This window comes from Oratosquilla oratoria, chromosome 17 (assembly GCF_046742065.1).
Source record: "Oratosquilla oratoria isolate Oo_2021 chromosome 17, ASM4674206v1, whole genome shotgun sequence".
Lineage (NCBI taxonomy): Eukaryota > Metazoa > Arthropoda > Malacostraca > Stomatopoda > Squillidae > Oratosquilla > Oratosquilla oratoria.
This window is the reverse complement of record NC_134793.1, coordinates 59,118,319-59,139,708: the sequence shown is the minus strand read 5'-3', so window position 1 is coordinate 59,139,708 and position 21,390 is coordinate 59,118,319. Positions and strand designations below refer to the sequence as shown.

At 37.3% G+C, this 21,390-nt stretch overlaps 1 protein-coding gene across 2 annotated transcripts in view; it reads right to left on the bottom strand.

Moving 5' to 3' along the window:
* Positions 1-21,390, bottom strand: part of AspRS (aspartyl-tRNA synthetase) — a 114,577-nt gene that overhangs the window by 92,245 nt on the left and 942 nt on the right. For both annotated transcript variants that reach the window (XM_076201019.1, XM_076201020.1), the window contains exons 2-4: positions 9,581-9,680; positions 8,646-8,820; positions 8,379-8,518 (exon numbers count right to left, since the gene is read on the bottom strand). In XM_076201019.1, coding sequence (XP_076057134.1) covers positions 8,379-8,518; positions 8,646-8,820; positions 9,581-9,680 — 415 coding nt within the window. The remainder of the gene's footprint in view (positions 1-8,378; positions 8,519-8,645; positions 8,821-9,580; positions 9,681-21,390) is intronic.

Sequence of the window (21,390 nt, the reverse complement as noted above, 5' to 3'; positions counted from 1 at the left end):
GCTCGCTTCTTCCCTTCTACAGCCTTCTTTGTTTCCTCATCCCACCATTCACTACCCTTCCTCCTATTTCCTCCTGTCCTTCTTGTTCCACACACCATCTTTGCACACTTTGTGACTCCCTCCTTGAACCATCACCATTCCTCCTCCACACCTAGCTCTACTCTATCCTTCATTCCCTCCCACTCCTCCTTCAGCTTCTTGTACTCCTTCTCCTTTTCCTTTACAGAGTTCACTCTAAGCACCTCCCTACCTTTTGTCCATTTCCTCTTTCTCCATCTATCCACCACTCTCTACTTACCTTCCACCAAAAAAAGATCTGATATTCCCCCACCCTCTCCCCTTAGCATACAGTGTTCGACAAAAGTTCGCGGCGCCCACCCAAAGCGCTGCTAATTTATGGCGAAAATACATTGATGTTATTCTTGTGGATAAAGTTGAGACAAAAGCTCGTAGCACCTATACAGTGTAAACAAACCCTCAAACTATACGCCGCTGCCAGACAACACCACTCAGTTGCCACGTGGCTGTCATTGTGAGAGTGTCTGCGGTATATTTTTTTTTGGTAGCTCCAATCCTGTGACCTTACCATGGCCGATGCAGCTTATAGAAGCAAGCAGTTAATAGCCCAGATCATTGCTCTACGTGAATCAGGCAAGAAAACGAAGAAAATAAGTGAACAGTAAAGCTGTGCAAAGTCTACAGTGAGAAAGTGGTGTGCACGTGCAAGAGATTTACCAGATGACATTTTGCCTGCTCACAAACCACGCTCAGGACGCCCTAGAAAGACTTCTACAAGGGCAGATACCATCATAAAACACTCTAGAGGCATCTGCTCGTAAGACAGCAAGGGTAGTGAAGGAACAGAACCCTAGGGTGCTTGGTGAGGTGTCTGTGAGGACAGTGTCATGAAGGGTGCATGAGCTTGGGTACATGAGTCACCAGCCTGTTGCTAAGCCACTTGTCACCAAGAAGCAGAAAGCCAGAAGGATTGAATTTGCCAAGAAATACTCTCACTGGACTGAGGACGACTGGCTTGACGTTTTGTGGTCTGACGAGGCCACCTTCAGTGTCACCTGTAACCGTGGTGCAAAGGTGTACCGGCGACATGGAAGTGACCCGCTTGACCCTCGGTACGTCAAGGGTACTGTCAAATTCCCCGATACTTTAATGGTGTGGGGCTGTTTCAGCGGCAAGGGCTTGGGGTCATTAGTAGTGTTACCCAAGAACTTAAAAGTGAACCAAAACGTGTACTTGGAGCTTCTGTGTGAAAATTTACCTCAATCATTTGAAAAAACAGGTGCCACAGTTTTTCAGCAGGACGGTGCCCCCTGCCACACTGCTAAATCCATCACTACTTGGCTCAACGACTGTGAAGTGAACTTTATAAAGGACTGGCCAGGTAATAGCCCTGATTTGAACCCAATTGAAAATTTGTGGCACATTATACAGAAGAGGTTACAAGGCAAAGACGTCAGCTCTATACCCAAGCTTGAGGCAGCCATTCAGGAAATCTGGGATAATTTTGAGCCTACAACCCTCCACAACCTAGCTGCTTCACTTCCACGTCGTCTTGAGGCTGTGTTAAAGCGCAAAGGACTCCCAACCAAGTATTAGGCGAGTAAAAATCCAATAAATATAATGATTAATTACATTTTTGTGCATTTTTGTTTAGATTCGCTGAGGCGCCGCGAACTTTTGTCGAGCACTGTATGTACATCCTTAACTCTTCCTATCATAGTCCTATTTACCACTACATAATCCATCAACGCTCTATTTACCACCCTTCCATCCACCACCCTCTCCCATGTGAACTTATGCTTGACATTCTTCCTAAACACTGTATTTGCTATCATCAACTCTCTGTCAAGACATTTCCACCATCAACTCTCCACTATGATTCTTTCCTGGAACTCCACATTTCCCAACCACTCCATCAATTGGACCATTTCCTTCCCTAGCATTAAGGTCTCCCAGTACTATCACATTGACATTTCTCATTTAAATCTATCCAAAAGGCCTCCCTTTCTTCTACACTCTTCTCACTGCCAGGCCCATATGCACTTACAAAGACCCACATCTCCTTTCCCAGTTTCACCTTCATCCATATTATCCTTGAGGAAACCTCCTTCCACTCCACTACACATTTACCTATCTCTTCACTTACTAGAATAGCCACCCCTTCTCTCCCTCGCCCTCTCTTCACTCCTGATAACCTCCCACTTACACTCCTAAACTTCACTCACCCTTCCCTTTCAGCTTAGTTTCACTCAAAGCCAACACATCCATCTTTCTTCTCACAAACATACTACCTATCTCTTCCCTTTTACTCTCATCTGTACCACATCCACGCACATTAAAAGACCCAAACCTTAGGGTGCTGGTCCGAAAACTCCCAGACCCTCTTATGCCTTTACTTTTTCATTTGGGAATGTCCCCTGTGGGGCTACAAGGAGAAGGATGCCTAGTCCCAATCCTCATCCCTTTCTTATCGCCTCTTACGATCCAAGTGGAAATACTTGGTGGCATCATCACGTACCCACTTGCTCCTCATGACGCCTACGTAGGCGTCACCGTATGGAAGTGGTTAAGGGAAAGGGATAGAGCTGTGTTCCACACTTCTAGAAGCTGGGATAAGGGTAACATTGCTTTTTTGAAACTGCCTTTTAAGATCAGACCCTTCTGGCCCTTAGTTCGTGTTGTTGAAACTTTTCCTGACCAAGACCATGTGATACGTACAGTCTCTGTCATTAACCCCTTCCATACGGAGCAAGTGGATACGCGAGGCTGCCATATCGGCGTCTTGATTATATTTATTGTAGTTGCCCCTCCGTAATGACATACTCTCTAAACTGTCTTCATCACATTTTCTATGGTTATCAAAATTCACGGGTGAAAGAGAACGATCGATAAAAGCGGCGACTATATTTTATGATGCGAGTATTATTACGACACATCGTACGGCTGGCATCGGCTGCTGCCCGTAAGATTTAAGGCCCATACTGAAGAGGTTAAGCCCGATGGAAACTCTATCAAAGTCAATGTTAGACTTTTAATCCCTCGAGCTCCATGCTGATTTACATTCCTGTCATGAGGATGAATCCCCTGGGGAACCTATTTTGCAGGCTAGCAAGTTGGAGCCCTTTGAAGAGGCCTCAAACTTTGAGGTTATTTCTTTGGAAACTACTGAGTCGCTCCGGAACCAACCTCTTTGAGACCTTCTCGTAAGACTGTGCTAGCTTCTAGAGACCAAGTAAGGTCTCTAGCTCTTAAAAGCTTATTGTAAATTTTCCTCGAAAGTGTTGTATTCATTAAACATTTTCTTTTTGTTGTCAGGGAGGTTGTGGTAATTGTTATTGGGAATCTTAGTGTTTACCTTTGTTTAGGAAACTCCCTCAAAGTGTTATTTTCTTTGATTCAGGAGCCTTTCCTGAAACTTCTAACCATGCCTATTGTAACTTTAAATAAGATACAATTAAACTCCCCTCCTCTTTATTCTATGTAACAATTTTGGTTTAACCCCTTTGTTACTGACCCGTCAACCTTACGTAAACAAATGTTTCAAACCGTCCCACGAATGGCTGGAGCCTTATGTTTGTAAACACACACACCTACCACCACGTGGGTAGAAATAACCTAGAAATCGAGGCCTTGAGAGCCCTCAATACACACAGCTTATAACTGTGACATGTGCGTGTCACGGGTAGCACGCTCGGTTCCTGGCGGGTGCACTCAGCCATGACACGCAGGTGTCACAAAACACACATCCGGTACTCAAGGGTTAATAAATCGGGAATTAACTTTGAGAAATTACTTAAAAGTAAAATTAACCTGTGACCTTCTGAGCTCTTTTCGAACTCGTAAGAGTTCCTTGGAATACTGTGCACACTGTCAGAAGTTATCAGATTACCCTGAGCTAAGGACAAAGAAGGACTTCTTTTTTGGAAATCTCTCACCAAGGGATCATGTCTTCAGTTCAGAAGGCCTTCAAGAATTTGAATTTCTAAAGCATCTACATTTAGAGAATCTATGCAGGTTAAAACAAAGGTGACCGGTTAGTGTATCACAGATGATGACGATGATGGTGAAAAATTATGTGAATCTAAAATCAGTACTTTCACTGGTTCTGGAAAAAGAGCATCAAACCTTAAAAAAAAACTTGCAACGCTATCATCCTAAGGAGCTAGAAGTAAATAGGAAAGTAAAGAATACAGTAATGCAAGCACTCCATCTACTTCAGCTAAGAAGTTTGAGAAATCTTCTGGAAGACAATCCCAAATATCAACTTTCTTTACTACTGGATGGAATGGGTGGGAATGATTTTATGCCTTTTTCTTTTTGGCTACCCCCCTTGTAAGGGGGAAAAAGCCTTGGTATATGTATGTATATAATTTTTCTCACAACCAGCCTCTCGGTTTAAATAGAGAAATAGCTAGAAAAGTTGAAGTTTCACTGGATAGAGAGAATATAAGGAGACTTGTAATAGAAGAGGCTAAGAATAAGAAAGACGAACTTAGAAAAAGTCTAAAGGAATGCTTTGTCTATATAAAAATGGATGTGTGCACATGCCAGTCAACTATTTTGCCATTAATGTGAGGTTTGTTGACAAGAATGATAGGGTAGTGACATGGACATTGGGAGTAAAAGATACTCAGGCACATCAGACTAGTGAATATCTTCAAAAGTTAGTGGAAGATGTATTAGATTTTGAAATTAAAAAAGAGCAAGTTCTATGTATTGTACCTGAAACGCTTTAAATATGCTGAGCACAACTGAGAAAATGAATAAATCAACTGAAGAAAGTACAAAAACATGTGATGATGAAGAGAACATTCCTGAAACCTCAACAGAACTAAGTGAAGAGACAGAGGAGAACTGTATTGTTTTAGATAATATTGTTGAAGAAGTAGCTGAATTATTTACAATTCAACACGTGTTGTGCTGTACATTCACTGCAACTAGCAATAAGAGATGGATTGAAGAATTGGCATGCAGCTATTCTCATTGGAAACTGAGACAAGTAGCAGTTGCAGCCAGAACACCAAAAACTGATACTCTTCTCAAGAGACGAGCTGGAAAAGGAGCTTTTTTAGATCAAGCAACAGACAGGTAGGGGATGTGTAGATCAGATTTTTGTGGTAAGACAGATATGTGAGAAAGCTATAGGAAAAGGTAGGGATGTTTTTTGGGCTTTTATGGATCTGGAAAAGGCTTATAACAAGGTAGACAGGAAGGCACTGTGGGAGGTACTGCAGATATATGGGATAGGAGGAAAGCTGTTAAGAGCAGTCAAGAGTTTTTATGAGAGTAGTAGAGCTTGCATTATGATTAGAAATGGAGAGAGTGAATGGTTTGAGGTAAAGGTAGAACTTCATCAGGGGTTATGTCACCCTGGCTGTTCAATTTTTACATGGATGGGGTGGTGCAAGAGGTGAATGCAAGGGTAGTGGGTCAGGGATTGGAGATGATTAAAGAAAATGGAGATAATTGGGAGGTGAGCCAGCTGTTGTTTGCTGATGACACTGTGCTTGTAGCAGGATCAGAGGAGGGATTGAGGAAGTTAGTGACAGAGTTTGAGAGGGTGTGTGAAAGAAGGAAACTGAAGATAAATGTGGGTAAAAGTAAGGTGATGAGATGTACAAGGGGAGAGAGTGACAGTAGGCTGGAAGTGAGCATTAAGGGTGAGAAACTGGAGGAAGTGGATAGTTTCAGATACTTGGGTGCAAATGTGACAGGAAAGGGAGGAGTGGGGGTGGAGGTAGAATGTAGATTGAGAGAAGCGAGTAAATGCCTTGGCGGATTAAAAAGTGTAATGAGATATAGACATCTGGGAATGGATGCTAAGAGGAGGTTATATGAAGGAGTGATTGTGCCAACAGCAATGTATGGCGCAGAAACATGGAACACGAGAGAGGAAGAGAGAAGGAGTTTGAATGTGTTTGAGATGAAATGTCTGAGAAGTATGATAAGGGTTACTAGGCTAGATAGAGTGAGAAATGAGGAGATGAGGAGGAGAACAGGGGTGGAAAGGGAACTGGGAGATAGGGTTGATGAAAGACTATTAGGATGGTTTGGACACATGGAAAGAATGAGTGAAGAAAAATTAGTAAAAGAAGTGTGGAAGGCGGAGGTGGAAGGAGTGAATATGAGGAGGCGTCCTAGGATGAAATGGAAGGATGGGGTGAAAGGGGCTTTACAAAAGAGAGGAATGTCTGTAAAGGAAGGATGGGAGAGGACAGAAGATAGGGGTGAATGTAGAAGGGTTGTGTATAGATGAGGCTGTGAAGCATGAGGGAGAGTGGGTGGGGGATGGGGGGTGAGGAAGTATGTATGAGAAAAAATCTGACGCAGCCTGAAGGGGTTTCTCCCCATCTTCTCCTTTCCTGCATGAGGGGATGGAGAGGGGGGGTTGCCAAATTTATGAAGCGGCCTTGCTGTGGATGTGCTGTGTCTTGTGACACTGCTTCTGACCAGGGCAGTGGACAGGATGCAGGGATGACCCATCATCCAGGAGGTGCCAAGATAGGAGGGAGGGAGGAGGGTGGAATATATGGGAAATGAAATGGGTGGGAGTGATTTCTATGCCTTTTTTTTTTTGGCTACCCCCCCGTGTAAGGGGAAAAAAAGCTTTTGGTATATGTATGTATGTAACATGCTGGGGTAGCACCTATTTGATGATCAAATGCTTAATTGAACTAAAAACTTTCCTGGAGGATCTAGATAACCAGAATGTTTCACTAACTGAAAACCAGTGGGCACAAGTACAGGAACTAGAAAGTCTGCTTTATCAGCCTTATGTCGTTACCAAGAATCTGGTGGATTCTTGTTGGATTGGAAAAAGTTTATATTTAGCCCAAACCAAAAAAGGAAGATTAATTGCTGATGAGATTGTTCTTTCAATGAAAAGAAGTCTCTCTCTCTTAATGGACAATAAATTTTTGCTCGCTGGTATTTACATTGATCCAATAAACCAAATCCTACTAAGCAGTGAGCAAACTGATCTAGGAAAACAAGCACTGATTGAACTAGCATGTCACATGAAAAGACCCAAGAGACTACCTGAAGCTAAAACTTCAGATGATGCTCGCAATATCAGTAACTTAGAACTTGAAGGAACCTCATCAGAATCAAATGGAGAATTAGATTTTGAAGTTGTTTTAGACAAAAAGGTGAAGCAACAGCGAGTGATTGTACAACAAAGTACAATACAACCAGTAGATATTCTAATAAGAAAATTTTGGCAAGACGTTCTTAGTGCCTTAAAAAAAGTGGAACAGTATGACCAATCATCAAAACTTACTGTAGAGGAAGCCATTTCATTTTATCCAGAGATTACCTGGGATGTAGCAAAAACTCTAACAGCAGTGTCCCCCACCCAAGTCAGTGATGAAAGACTGTTCTCTGCTCTAAGGATAATCAAATCTGATTTGAGGGCTTCAATGAAGGACTTGGCAATGGGATTAGTTTTGTAAATCCTTAATTTTCGTTTTATTTTCATTTCCTAGGGTATTCCTAATTTCTTTATCAAACCATAATTATATGTTGCTATTATAGGCATTTTTCATTTTTTTATGTGCAAAGCTATGTAAAAAGTCTTGCATAATAATTTTTTTTGTTATTTCTACTGTATATTCACTATTCTTTTAAAGATTTACTATTTCATGTAAAGAAATTCAGCAGCTGTTTTTTTGTTATTTTGAATTGCAGACCTATATCTATATATTTTTTCTATAGATTTTCTATTTTAATTGTCTTTTACATCTTATGAAAAAAAATTATATTTCAACTTCTGTTATAAAGTAATTTTATTTTTGTTTTGTACTTATTTCTTATTTGTAAAGATACACTTATAAAAATCCTTACATTATAGCATATTTCTATTTGTTGCTTTTTCTTCTATACCCTTTCAAAAATGTTGTCTCAATTCAGTAAGAAAATATCAAAGAATGAATAGGGATGATATTCAAAAGCCAAACAGCCTTATTCTGTGATATAAACCAGTTATAATGATAAAGGTATACTCAAGTTAGGTGTGCATGCATAGGCTTTATGAGATAGGTAAGCCATAATTACTTCATTACAAAGAGAAGAGTTGGAATCGGAGGTGCCAAAAATAGAGGAGTCTGAGTCAGAGTTGGAGGTTTTGTGTTCCGACTCCACAGTCCTGAAAAAATCTTCCTTGACAAATATATCTCTTATTTAGATCATCATATCAACTCTACTGTAATTTTTTTTCCAGAATTCCACCTTGCTCAAAATATCTTAGCCATGTTTTCTTTCAATAACACCAAAAATCTTAAGTTTTCTTTTTATGGTGATTCAGTAAAAAACAGTGTGTGTATACACACACAAACTAACAAGAACTAGAATCCATTACTCACCTTGCCTTCAACATTGATGATGCTCTCCCTAGTGATATTGCCACAGAACTTCACCATCTGTTTGGAGACCTTATCACCCACTGCTAGCACACACTGTACACTGTGTTCTCGCATGCGCATCACAAAGAAGCACTGCTTGCCTGCCAAATGAATGTAGGGTCTCTATATTATAGTACAATATAACATTTGATGGTAAACAATAGTGTCCCATGGCCTCTGTATAATTACAGTAGTTCTATAAAGCAAGAACAGCACTGGATGTCTTACCCTTGGCACGGCTTGTGTGCAGTCGTCCTGTTATTTTTACCACACTGTTTGCTTTTGTTTTGCTCAAGTCACCTATAAACGTGTATTCAAATGCAATTTTCTGACTGCTCTGGTTCATTGGTAAGGTTCCATATAGCCCTTCTGAGACATCTTGAGTTTCACTGTCTACCTGATCCTAAAGTTGCAATCATATTAAAAGATGTCACTATGATAACTACTAAAATTAATTTCTGATGAACCTATCACAGTGGATGAGGTAAGAAGAATTTGAAGAAGAATTTGAAGAAGAATCTGAAGAAGAAGAAGCAGCCCCCCCCCCCCCAGAGGACAAGGATAAAAGAACAAAGAAGAAAAATAATTCATCCACATGGTGCTGTAAAATAGAAATAGAAACAAAAGTTCATTAATCCTCAAAATCAACTGTGAACTGAGATGAAAAGCATCACATATTTGGCAATTTACTAACCACCTACATTTTTACTTTCTGGGCATGGATGGCAAAACAATTATTGTCTATTGCTAAGATAAACTAAGTGCATGACCTTGAAATGTAAATTTTCAGACATCGTATTGAGTTCGGTCTTATTGTGCCCTTGCATACACTGAGTGACTAGCAGAAACTGATTGATCACCAAAAATCTGGTGATGTGCGACTGTTGTTTGAGGAGGCAGATTAGATGGTTATTGTGAACACAAGTCAGACATTTCAGCATGTGTTGTAAAGGGCATAACATGAGCTAAGCCTTTCCTTGGGGGTGGCAAGACTATGGGCGAGAGGGAGCACTTACACGTAGGGGGGAGGGGGGGAATAGGCTGAAACAGGTAAGTGCACCTTATAATCATCTCTGAAAATCCCCCAAAATAAGACACTATTAATAAAAAAATTGAATCAACTATTTATTCAAAGATGAGTATACCAGGAAATTAACACTCACAGTGTCACCCTCCTTTTGAGCCTTGTACTCCGCTTTCTTGGCAGCTTTCTCTGCGTGCTTCTGTGCCTTCTTCAAAGCCTTCTTGCTTGGAACTTCTGCACTGTAATGTCAAACTTATATTATCAGGGATATATTGAAAGATCAATAATATTTCATGATGATACTGCATCTAAATTTTCTTTTGGGCATTCTAAGAGCACCTTTTACCATATATTCAAGCAGACAAGTGAGAGAGAAAAACAGACACACACACAAATATGTTGAGATGAACATTCTGATAGTTAATCAGTTTGGCTTTAGATCTGAAGGTTGTGTGTCAAATCCTTTAACCCATTAATAACAATTTGTAGGTTATCCTGCCACTGCTCATATTTGTGTCGAGACACATGTTATTCAGTAATAGTGCACTTAACACTGCTTGATCAGATATCTGTGTTTCAACTTTCTCATTACACATTTGCAAGTTGCTCTGATTCACAAGTCTGTGTCAGTTATGTACTAGATACAGTGTGAAGGTGTTTATAGCCACATTTTGACCACACAACAAATGAGAAAACATCAGCAATTTTTTTTATCAGATATAACTAAGAATTTGCTGGCATGATTTCCTGCCACTCATCATTCCAATAAGCTATTTTCACTAACAATAAATTGCAGAGAATTCTGTTGCTATGGAATGTCTGTGACTACAATAAATTGCATAGCAAAATGTGTATACATCGATGTTATGTGTTTCCGTTTGGCTTTCAGCCTTTGCTTGAATGAATTTCATGAAATACTGGACAAACTTTATTGTGAAGGCACAACAATAGCTATCAATTCACCACCTGAGCTCTGTCGGCTGCCGAAGAAGATGAAAATTCTTAATAGTGCAAGGAAAACAGGAGGCCTGGTTTGTATTGAATGGGAGGGGGAGCAATTGTGGTTACCCAAAATTATTTCTTTGCAATGATAGTTTGATTTAATAAGAGAAAACACAGGAAAATAAAAATTATTTTGAGATGAATGTAGACTCGAAAGAGGAGCCATCTACGGGAGCCACACCGAAGAATAATGTAAACAGAGGACTAGAAATACCAGCAAGATTTCAACTGTATAATGAAGACTCCTTCTGGTAAGTACAAAAGAAGAAATTTGAGTCAAATCTTAGACATGGAAAGGGAAATGAGTAATAATAGAAAATGGTGGGAGAACGAAATCACTGAACTAAGAAAGGAGATTGTAGAATTAATTAAATGTTTAACCCAAGATAACGTGATATCCAATCTGAAGAAATCAAACTCTGAACTTAGGAATGAACTCGAGACAATAAAAAATTATATAATAGAAGTTAAACATGAAAATGAAAAATATTAATGATACAGACGCTCCTCTACTTATGTTCATTCGTTTTACGTTTTTTCGATTTTACGTTTGAACTGACTAAAAAAAAATTGAAATAAAAGTGAATTTTTTAGTTTGGTGCGCTCTCCGTAGTTCAAACGATACTTGTGCATGACGCTGCGTTCATTGTTTACATTGCACAAATGACAAACTGAAATGCCTTGCCTCCTCCTCCTCCACCATCTCAATTTATGTTGCTTGAATTTAATTTATTTGAAATTAATGTTATATTTTACAATATCATGTGTATAATTAATGATTTAGGGGTATTTTATAAGATACGGTAATAGAATTTACGGATGTATAGTACAGTAACAACTTACGTTCATTTTCAACTTACATTCGGCTGTTTGGAACGTAACTAAAACGTAAGTTGAGGAGCGTCTGTACTATCAGTGGTGAGAACTTAAAAAATGTAAATAACAAAATACAAGAAATGACTGAAAGAATTAAAGAAAATTTAGATGCGGAAAGTATGCAAAAGATTAAGAAATGGAACGAAAACAAAGAAAATGAAAAAATTGCCTTTAAAGAAATAATACAAGATTATATGCAGAAAAATGCAAGATACAACCATTCAAGTAATTAAAGGCAAATTGGGTCAGAGATACAGTGGATAGAAAAAAATGTATTGTGGTATATGGACTACGGGAAAAACACGGTCTGGTAAGGTACATGAGAGACATACCAGATGGTGACCTGGAAGTATAGAAAGATATAGAAGTATGTAGATTGGGACAATATTCTAAGGAAAGAAATCACCTCTAAAGATAAAACTAAGATCACAAATGGTAGTGCATATTAGAAAAAGCAAGTAAGTTGGCAAGGAGCAAACACTACAACAAGATATGGATAAAGAGAAACTAGTGTTGAAGAAATAGAAAAGGAGAAAATACTAAAAGGTGAAGCTAAGGGAAAAAAAAAAAAAAATTATTAAGAGAACTGAGAATGAAAGCAAAGAGTTCTATTGGAGGGTCATTGACATGAGGCTGAGAAAATTGTACATCAGAGTGGGCAAAACAAAAAGAGAAAACAAGATGGATGGAGAGAGGAAAAAATAAAAAAATAAAATAAAATAAAATAAGATAAAATAAATAAATAAATAAAAGTGGCCTATACTAACATTGATGGATTAATCTCTGGCTTGAATGAACTAAATGATTACCTGTCAGATAAAAACCAGACATAATGGGAATTGTGGAGACAAAAGTAAGGGGTCCCATCCCACCCAATAGTGTTGGACACAGGTTTTCCAATTATTGGATTAAAAAAAGAAACAGGAAGGTGGAGTCATGTTCTTAGCCAAGAAAAACTTGGATGTGATGAAGGTAACTAAGGGTATAAACATTGTAGAAATGATCGAGATAAAAGTCGAAGACAGAGACATGAAGTAGAAAGTTTGTGGTGATTTATGTGCCCCCAAAAGCAGGCTCTTGGAAAAAGAATGAGTATTCATAAATGTTAGAAGATACAAGGCACTCGTTAAACGAGATACGAAAGGACAGGTCACTTGGTACATGGGGGGTTTAACTGCATAGAAATCTGTTGGGAGATGACAGTGAGGGGCGGAGAGGACCTATGGGGAAATGTAATAACTGGATATGACCATGGAACAAACAATGACACAATGGGTCAATGAAAATACCAGATACAGAAGTAATGAAGAACCAATGAGACTGGATTTGATATTTACAACAGAACCTGAAATTATAGATAAAATTGAATACAACACAATTTGGAAAGTGACCACATATCAATAGAGGCTGAACCAAAGGAAGAAATACATATGGAGAGAAATGAAAAGTACAGAAAAGAAAGATTAATGTACATCAAATCATACTTTGGAAAACTTAAGAAATTCTTTCAAAATGCAATTTGGGAAAAATTCTACATTGAAGAGACAAAAGTGGAAGAGAAATGGGTGATCTTGACAGAAACCTATAATGAAGGAGTGAATAGGTATGTACCAAGATAGAAACAAAAGAGGGTGTACATTAAATGCTGTTTCAACAGCTTGGAAAGATGGAGAAAACATATATATATATATATATATATATATATATATATATATATATATATATATGTATATCAATGAATGGGTCCCAGTGAATAGAGATACATTTTACCAACCACAATGCACTTTAATTCTAAGCCATCAGAGGCCAGCATGCTTGAAACTGAAATGTGGTACTACCCAGGACTCGAACCGGGTATCTTCATGACAAGTACGATAGTGACTTTCCAATTAGGCCATCAAGAGCTTGATGGCCTAATTGGAAAGTCACTATTGCACTTGTCATGAGGATACCCGGTTCGAGTCCTGGGTAGTACCACATTTCAATTTCAAGCATGTTGGCCTTTGATGGCTTAGAATTAAAGTGCATTGTGGTTGTTAAAATGTATGCAAGATTGATGTATGAAAAAACAAATTTTGATAAAATAAGAGAATTCTTTCAAAAAGAAAACTGGCAAAGAATATACAAAGAAGAGAATATACAACAGTGGAAGAGAAATGGAATATTTTGACAAAAATTAATAAAAAAAAAAAGGAGTGGAAGAGTGTTCCCAAGACAAAAGCAAGGAAAAGAATATGTAAAGTGCTGGTACAACAAAAGTTGTAGGGAGTTAAAAGACAAAAGAGACAAAGCTTGGGCAAAATAGAAAAAAGACAAAAGACCTGAAAAACGGAAAATATATACTAGTTATAGAAATGAATATGTACAAGTGCACAGAGAGGAAAAGAGAAAATATGAAAAAGATATCATAGAAAAATGTAAAGATCAACCAAAACTATTTTACAGATTTATAAACTGAAAAACAAACAAGAATTAGAGAAATTACGACAAGGAGGAGTTGAATACACAGAGAAAATAGAAATGGCAGAAATTATGAACAAGCATTTTAAATCGGTGTTTCCAAGGGAGAACATACTACCTGGAGAAATCGAATGGGAAGAGAAAGTCCCCCTATGAAAGAAATAGAAGTAACAAAGAATGAAATAATGAAACACTTGAGTAACCTTGATGTCAGAAAATCACATGGACCAGATGAAATAGCAAACTGGATTTTGAAAGAATGCAGGAATGAACTGGCAGACAAAATACATAGCATAATAAGCAGTTCCTTGAAAGAAGGAAAAGAGCAAATATAGTACCTATATATAAAGGGGGAAATAAAGAAGACCCTACCAACTATAGACCAGTCTCTCTAACAAGTACAATAGCAAAAAGCTGTGAAAGAATTATCAAAAGTAAATGGGTAAGGTATTTAGAAGAAGAAGAAAAAAAAAAAAAAAAAAGTGCTAAATCATAGGCAATTTGGATTCAGACAAGGACGATCATGCGTCACCAATTTAATATGTTTCTATTCAAGGCTAATAGACATAATACAAGAAAGAGATGGATGGGCTGATTGTGCATTTCTAGACCTAAAAAAAGCTTTTGACAAAGTACCACATAAGAAGTTGCTTAAGAAATTAGAAACTGAAGGAGGAATACAGGGCAAACTGCTTAAATGGATGGAAGACTTTTTGCAAGAAAGAAAAATGAGAGTAGTGATAAGAGACAAACACTCTAATTGGGATGAAGTAATAAGTGGTGTTCCACAAGGAACTGTTCTGGCCCCAATAATGTTTGCTATATATATTAATGATATGGATGAAGAAATTGAAAGTTATATGAGCTTCTTTGCAGATGATGCAAAACTGTTAATAAAAAAAGTGAACACTGAAGAAGATTGCGAGTCACTAGTGATCTCAATAAAGTATGGGAATGGAGTAAGAAGTGGGAGATGGAGTTCAATACTAAGAAGTGTAGTATAATGGAATTTGAAAACAAGCAAAAAAAGAATAGTAGGATCATATAAATTGGGAGAGGAAGGAATAAAAAAGTAGAAAATGAGAAGGACCTAGGAGTCATTACTATGAATAATATGTCACCTGAGAAACATATAAACAAGATTTTTGGAGAAACTTATAAAAGTGACATTTACATACCTGGATAAAGAAATGGTGAAGAAAATACTAATAACTTTGATAAGACCAAGATTGGAATATGCAGCAACGATGTGGTCAAAGTATAAAAAAAAAAAAAGTATAACAAAACTTGAATGAATACAAAGAGCAATTACAAAATTGGCACCAACACTCTCAAAACTATCATATGAAGAGAGACTAGCAAAACTTGAGCTACAGACATTAGAGCAAAGAAGAGAGGAGATTTGATTACTATTTACAGAATCATGAAAGGAATAGAAACTATTGATAGAGAGGATCTAATAAAATGGGATGATAGAAATACAAGAGGACACGGAAAAAAAATCAAGAAAGACAGCTATGGAAGAGATCTGAAAAAGAACAGCTTTCCTCACAGAGTAACAGACATTTGGAACAAGTTAGATGAGAAAGGTGTGTGCAAAAACAATACATGAATTTAAAAACAGTTTAGATAAAATGAGATATGAAGACGGGACACCACGAGCATAGCTCCCCTTCCCGTAAAATACAACTAGGTAAATACACACACACATATATAAACATATATATATATATATATTATATATATATATATTATTATATATATATGATATAGACCACGGACTAAAATCTATTGTCTCCAAATTTGCTGATGATACAAAATTGTGCAGGATGACAAATGATCACTTTATTCAATTAGATATTCAAGATTTAAATAAATTACTGCAATTGTCTGAAAAGTGGCTAATGAAATTTAACACAAGTAAATTCAATGTTATGCACATAGAATAACAATAAGTACAATTACAAGTTATTTGGAAATTCATTAACAAAAGCGGATAGTGTCACGATATTACCCCTAGCCAGGTGACATGGTACCCCATCTGGGTGTCAAAGTACCCATTCACCTAAATGACACCCTTCCTACTACACTGCCATCCTACTCCGAAGAAACAAGCAGTCAGCCTCCTCCTCCACCCCCCACTTCGGTCGCTCCACAGCCAAGCGGTAGTTCAGCAGTTATGTCTGAATGACTGCCCTCAGCCAATCACTGGCCAAGACATCAGCCTAGTTCCCCTATATAAAGCTAGGCATTCCCCACGCTCGTCAGACTCACTTCTAGCTTGCTGGCAGCTTCGCCCCTCTGAACTGAAAGTAATCATTGCTTGGACAACTGACGACTCGACGTGCCAGGTTTCAGTCTTACCCATTCTCACACATTCTACATATCTCATTACCCGTTTATTCCTATTGTGTGTTAGGATTAATATTATTATTGTTTTATTAACTTATGTTGTATGTTTGATTATATTTCATACTGAAATATTAAATGGTTGATACTGTCCTGTCTTTTGGCATACCAAATGTCTGATGTGTTCTATATCCCCCTTCTAACTTTGTTGTGGCTTGGGCACTCGGTATGCCATTGTGGTTAACAAATATCTTTCCAGCCTGAGCCATAACAATAGTGAGAAGGATCTAGGGGTAATTATCAGTAATGATCTCAAATCATCCAAGTAGTGTATTTCAGCCTGTGAGAAAGCAAATAAGATTCTAGGACTGATCACGGGATCTTTCGACTTCAAAAGCTCATCTCTCATTAACAAGCTATATAAATTGTTAAAACATCCACATTTGGAATATGCTGTTTCTGTACGGCCACTAAATCTCATCAAAGACATTGACAGATTGGAAAAAGTACAAAGGAGAGCCACAAAACTGATTCCAAATATAAAAAATAAATCATATGAAAATCGACTAAAACATATGAATCCGTTTTCCCTAAAAAAATCCTATACTCAGAGGCGACTTGATACAGGTATTAAAGATTCTTAAGGGGATTGACATCACAAGTGACAAAATTCTTACACTGAATGAAAATCCGACAAGAAATAATGGTCTCAAACTGTCAGGAAATAGATCTAATTTGGAAGTGGGTAGAAACAGCTTTGCCAACCGTGTAGTTAATGAATGGAATAAACTTCCTACAGAGGCAGTGCAATGTAGTTCAGTTTGAAGCTTTAGGATTCGTTTAAGAAAAATGCTGTAATGACTGCCATTTATCTTATATTATTTGTTTATTATTTGTCTGTTTATTCAATTTTTGCTTGATTTTCATTTATCATTATTTGTCAATTTATTATTTTCTATCTAATTGTTTTATAATATAACTATACAGTGCAACCTCTCATTAACGGACGTTAATTAGCTGTGTTTGCGGTGCTTTTGTTTAGTGCTGTGCAATCACTATGCCACCCAAAAACCACTCCAAATCAACAGATTATTCACATCAACAGACACCATTACCCCCCTTTTAGTCCGTTAATGAGAGGTAGTACTGTACCTATGTATTATCTATTTTATTTATTACTATTTATATTATTCTAATTCTTATCTAATTTTATCTTTTTTTATCATTAATATATATTTTTTTCACATTCGACCAAGTTATGGACCAAAAGGTCTCCTGTGGGCATGCTCTGCCTTTGTAATCAGTCTAATACTCATACTGTTTTGGTACCATTTAGTAATAATCTATTGTTTCTGATGCATAATGCAATGCTCCATATTATGATGGTGCTCAAGTTTTGGTCTCAATATCCTATGTGTTATGAACATTTTTGTAGAATAAACAAAGCCATAATAATGTTTATGTGTCATATGTGTACTGATTGGTATTACTCATGACTGTCTCTGGTCCCCTTAACCCAGTGGTTCCCAAACTGTGGGTAAATTACCCCCTGGGGGGGAGGTAACAAATTTTCGGGGGTAATGGAGGGCTGACAAAAAAATTGAAAATAAAATAAAATAAAATAAAATCAAGAAACATTACAGTACCCGGCATTAGGATTAAGGTTAACTCAGTACGTATAATTGTAAAACTAAAAAAAAAAAAAAAAAAAAAAAGTTTGGGAACCACTGCCTTAACCCCTACATATGTTTTCTGTGTAACTTGATGATGATATGGTTTAACGTCACAAACTCCTCCCATCGGAAGGCTAGGATGGTGCCCCTTACAGAGGACTTTGTAGCATGGAATTTAATGAACCATGCCCTTGGTTCAATTTCACCAGTGGCAGGATTCGAACTGCCATCCCCTCGACCTTCGCCGCAAGTAACAACGCCTTAACCCGCTCAGCCAGCAAGCTTCCCATCTGTGTAATTTAGTGTAGAAAATCAGTTTAATGAGGACCACAATGGAAATAAGTTTATATGCTTTTTTGTGTTATCCTTGGCAATTGTAATTGTTATTTTGAGCTATGTGCTCTTGTCATCATCTGTGTCAGTGAAAAGCTATCCCTCTAAAATTTTGGATGTACTTAGAAATTGATTCATCATCCAGCTCTAATATCTTTAAATTACTATTGTAATCATAAAAATTAATTATAATGAAATCCATAAAAAGGACTGTATTCGTCAACAAACACATGTAAAAATACTGTCACTTATATTCCTACTCACTATCGGAAAGAAGGGATCAAAAACGTTTTCGATGTTTTTGATCACCTGACAAAGCTGTTAATATCTTTGTCAAATTATCCCTTTTTAAAAGGTAAGAGTTAAAGTCAGAACCAGTTTAACAGTTAATTGATAAGATCCCAACGTCTGATATAGAGAAAGGAAATGCAAGTTACACTGAGGTTGGCAATAACCCTTGCCTTATGTTGTTGCTCCATGTTTGGATAACCCTTTTTGGTTCTCATAACTATGTTTCATAACTCACTTTCATAGCCTCTGTTGTAGGAAAAGTAAATCTTTCTTTTATTGTATAAAGGGGTCACGAAATGGCTTCCGTTTAGGGGGTTAGCCTCACCTAACCTAGTATAGAATAACCTAAAATCATTTGTAATCTTTAAGTAGGGTAATTTAAAGATTTCTGAAGAGGCCTATCCTATGTTATATTACAGGAAGAGGCATATTAACCTCATGTTACCTCGCTTTAGTCTAGTAAGGATTTATTCTGCCTCACGAATCTTTCAGATACCCTACTCCATTTTCCTATTGATGTGGTATTTTCTTTTTAGGAAATTGTAATCTTACAGGGAACCAGTCTGGGAAACCAGAACTAGTCTCGGAACTGGTCTTGGAAACCAGTGAACCGGTCTGGAAGACCGGATGGGACGCACATTCTCAATTCCCTCCCTTCCCCGGTTTGGGAAGCTTTTGGATGAGGTTAGAAGAAAAAACGAACCAAAGACGGTCAAGTTTCCTTTCAACCAAGAATGGAAAGCAGACTAGGACCCACATACCCACAGGTCCCATGTTCTACCAGACGACTAACCGGCAGTACAGTACAACTCCTCATCCTTCGGTTTGTGACATTGGAAGTCCAGGAGTAGCGGAATAATGATCGCTTCTTCCAGAAGATGGGTAGCAGTCTCTAACATCTGAATTATTGTTGATATATATATTACACAATTTTTTTTTTTATTCTGTCGCGGTTCGCCACGACATCTGCACTTCATGTTTATTGATTCTCTGCCAAATAAACTTACTTATATGGCAGTTTAATGCAGAATTCTTACACAATTCAGAATTGGGGTTTAGAGTCAAAGAATGTGAATATATGGAAAGTATTTGTGGTTACTATAGTTGCTCTTGCCCAGCACTGAAAATTATGGTCCTGAAAATAACAATACACAAAAATGGCTTTAAGAAAAATGCATGCAATCACAGACCCATAATCCATATCATTAACATCTCATTAAATTATTGAAAATAAATAAATAAATAAATAAAATTAAGTTATGTACCACCTCACTCCAGTAAATGACCAAAAAAGTCGGCATGGTTTTACTAAGGGAAGATCATTGCTGACAAATTTATTGAAAACTTTAAGATTGGACAGGAATGTATAATTGAAGTAAAACGTTTATTTTTCTTTTTAAGCTTCTGACAGCCCACATAGATTGTCATATAAATTAAGTCAGAACATCTTAGAGTTTGTTTAAATGTCCAGGGATATTGGAGATTGTTTAACAAACAAAAACCAATGTATACAAGTAAATGGCATGAAATCAAAATGGATTAAGGTGAAAAGTGGGGTACCGCAAGGTTCTGTCCTGGGCTCAGTTCTGTTCCTGGCCTTTGCAAATGACCTACATCAGATAAAGTCCATATGTGAATTATAACATGGACAAAAATCAAAGGAAAATGATCCATGGCCTGGAACATGGAAACTTTACTTCGATGTTGATAAACCTACGGTTATACATTTTGGTATCAATAATCCACGAACAGATTGCAGACCATTAAACCAAAATTTAATCAAAAGTGAGTCCAGAGATAGATAGGTCAAACACCACCAGAGGCGCCACCGTCGATGACGAGCACAATAGCGCGTCATTTTATGCGCACGCCATGCAAACGGCCTAATTTACATACATCGGGAAATTTCATTCATACAAATGTTATGCAAGTATTGACTACGATCATAGTAAATTTCAAACAATTACATTATCATTTACATGATTGTACATAAAAACATAAGATAAACATGGCGGCTTGCATTCAGCAGTAAATAAAAAATTGGTTTATGTTTCAGCGTAAAAATTGAGCTAAATAAATTCAGTGTATTGGCAACTGACCAAAATGAATGAAAACTTCTAGTCTCGCGGATTATCTTAATACCAAAATAAAGGCAGCGTGTTACGGAAGAGCTGAGAAATCGGTGGTACTAATTAGTTTTTTTCTATCGGGTCGGATTATCAGATAACAACAATGTCAACATCCATCCTGCCATCGTATCTATCACTGGTGGTATGGATCAAACTTCACTCTATTAAGTTTCTTACTATTATGTTATTAGTGTAATAGACTTATAGTTGAATTATTTGAACTATTTTCTTTAAAATGTGTGATTTTCATGTAATTTGATCAAAGAGAAGTTACGTTTTTATCCTCCGTAATATTACTAACCACAGCTACGATTCATCCTGCCCGCTATTATCACTGGTGGTATGGATCAAACTACATTATTAAGTTTGTTACTATTGTGTTATTAGTGTGATAGATTGCACATAGTTGAATTATTCAAACTATTTTCTTTAAAATGTGTGATTTTCATGTAATTTGACGGTATTCGTAACTGTGGTGGGTAATTTTGCAGAGGATAAAAACGTAATTCTTTGATCAAATTACATGGAAATCACACATCTTAAAGAAAATAGGTCAAATAATGCAACCATATGCTAAATTTTATATAAAATTGTGCCTGTCAGTAAAACCATCATTGTTTATGTTTGATCGGCGATTAGTCAGACAGCACGTTTCGGCCCAATTTCCTGGGACAAAATAGGCCCGATTTAATTCCATAATCCATTCAAAATGCAGTATCTCAAGAACTAGGACAGCTAGATGGATAATTCAAATTGCATTGTACTCATAGCGACTTTTTGCATCCCATGAGAACTACTTCAGCTCAAATATCAGGAATTCCATTTTCATGTTGACC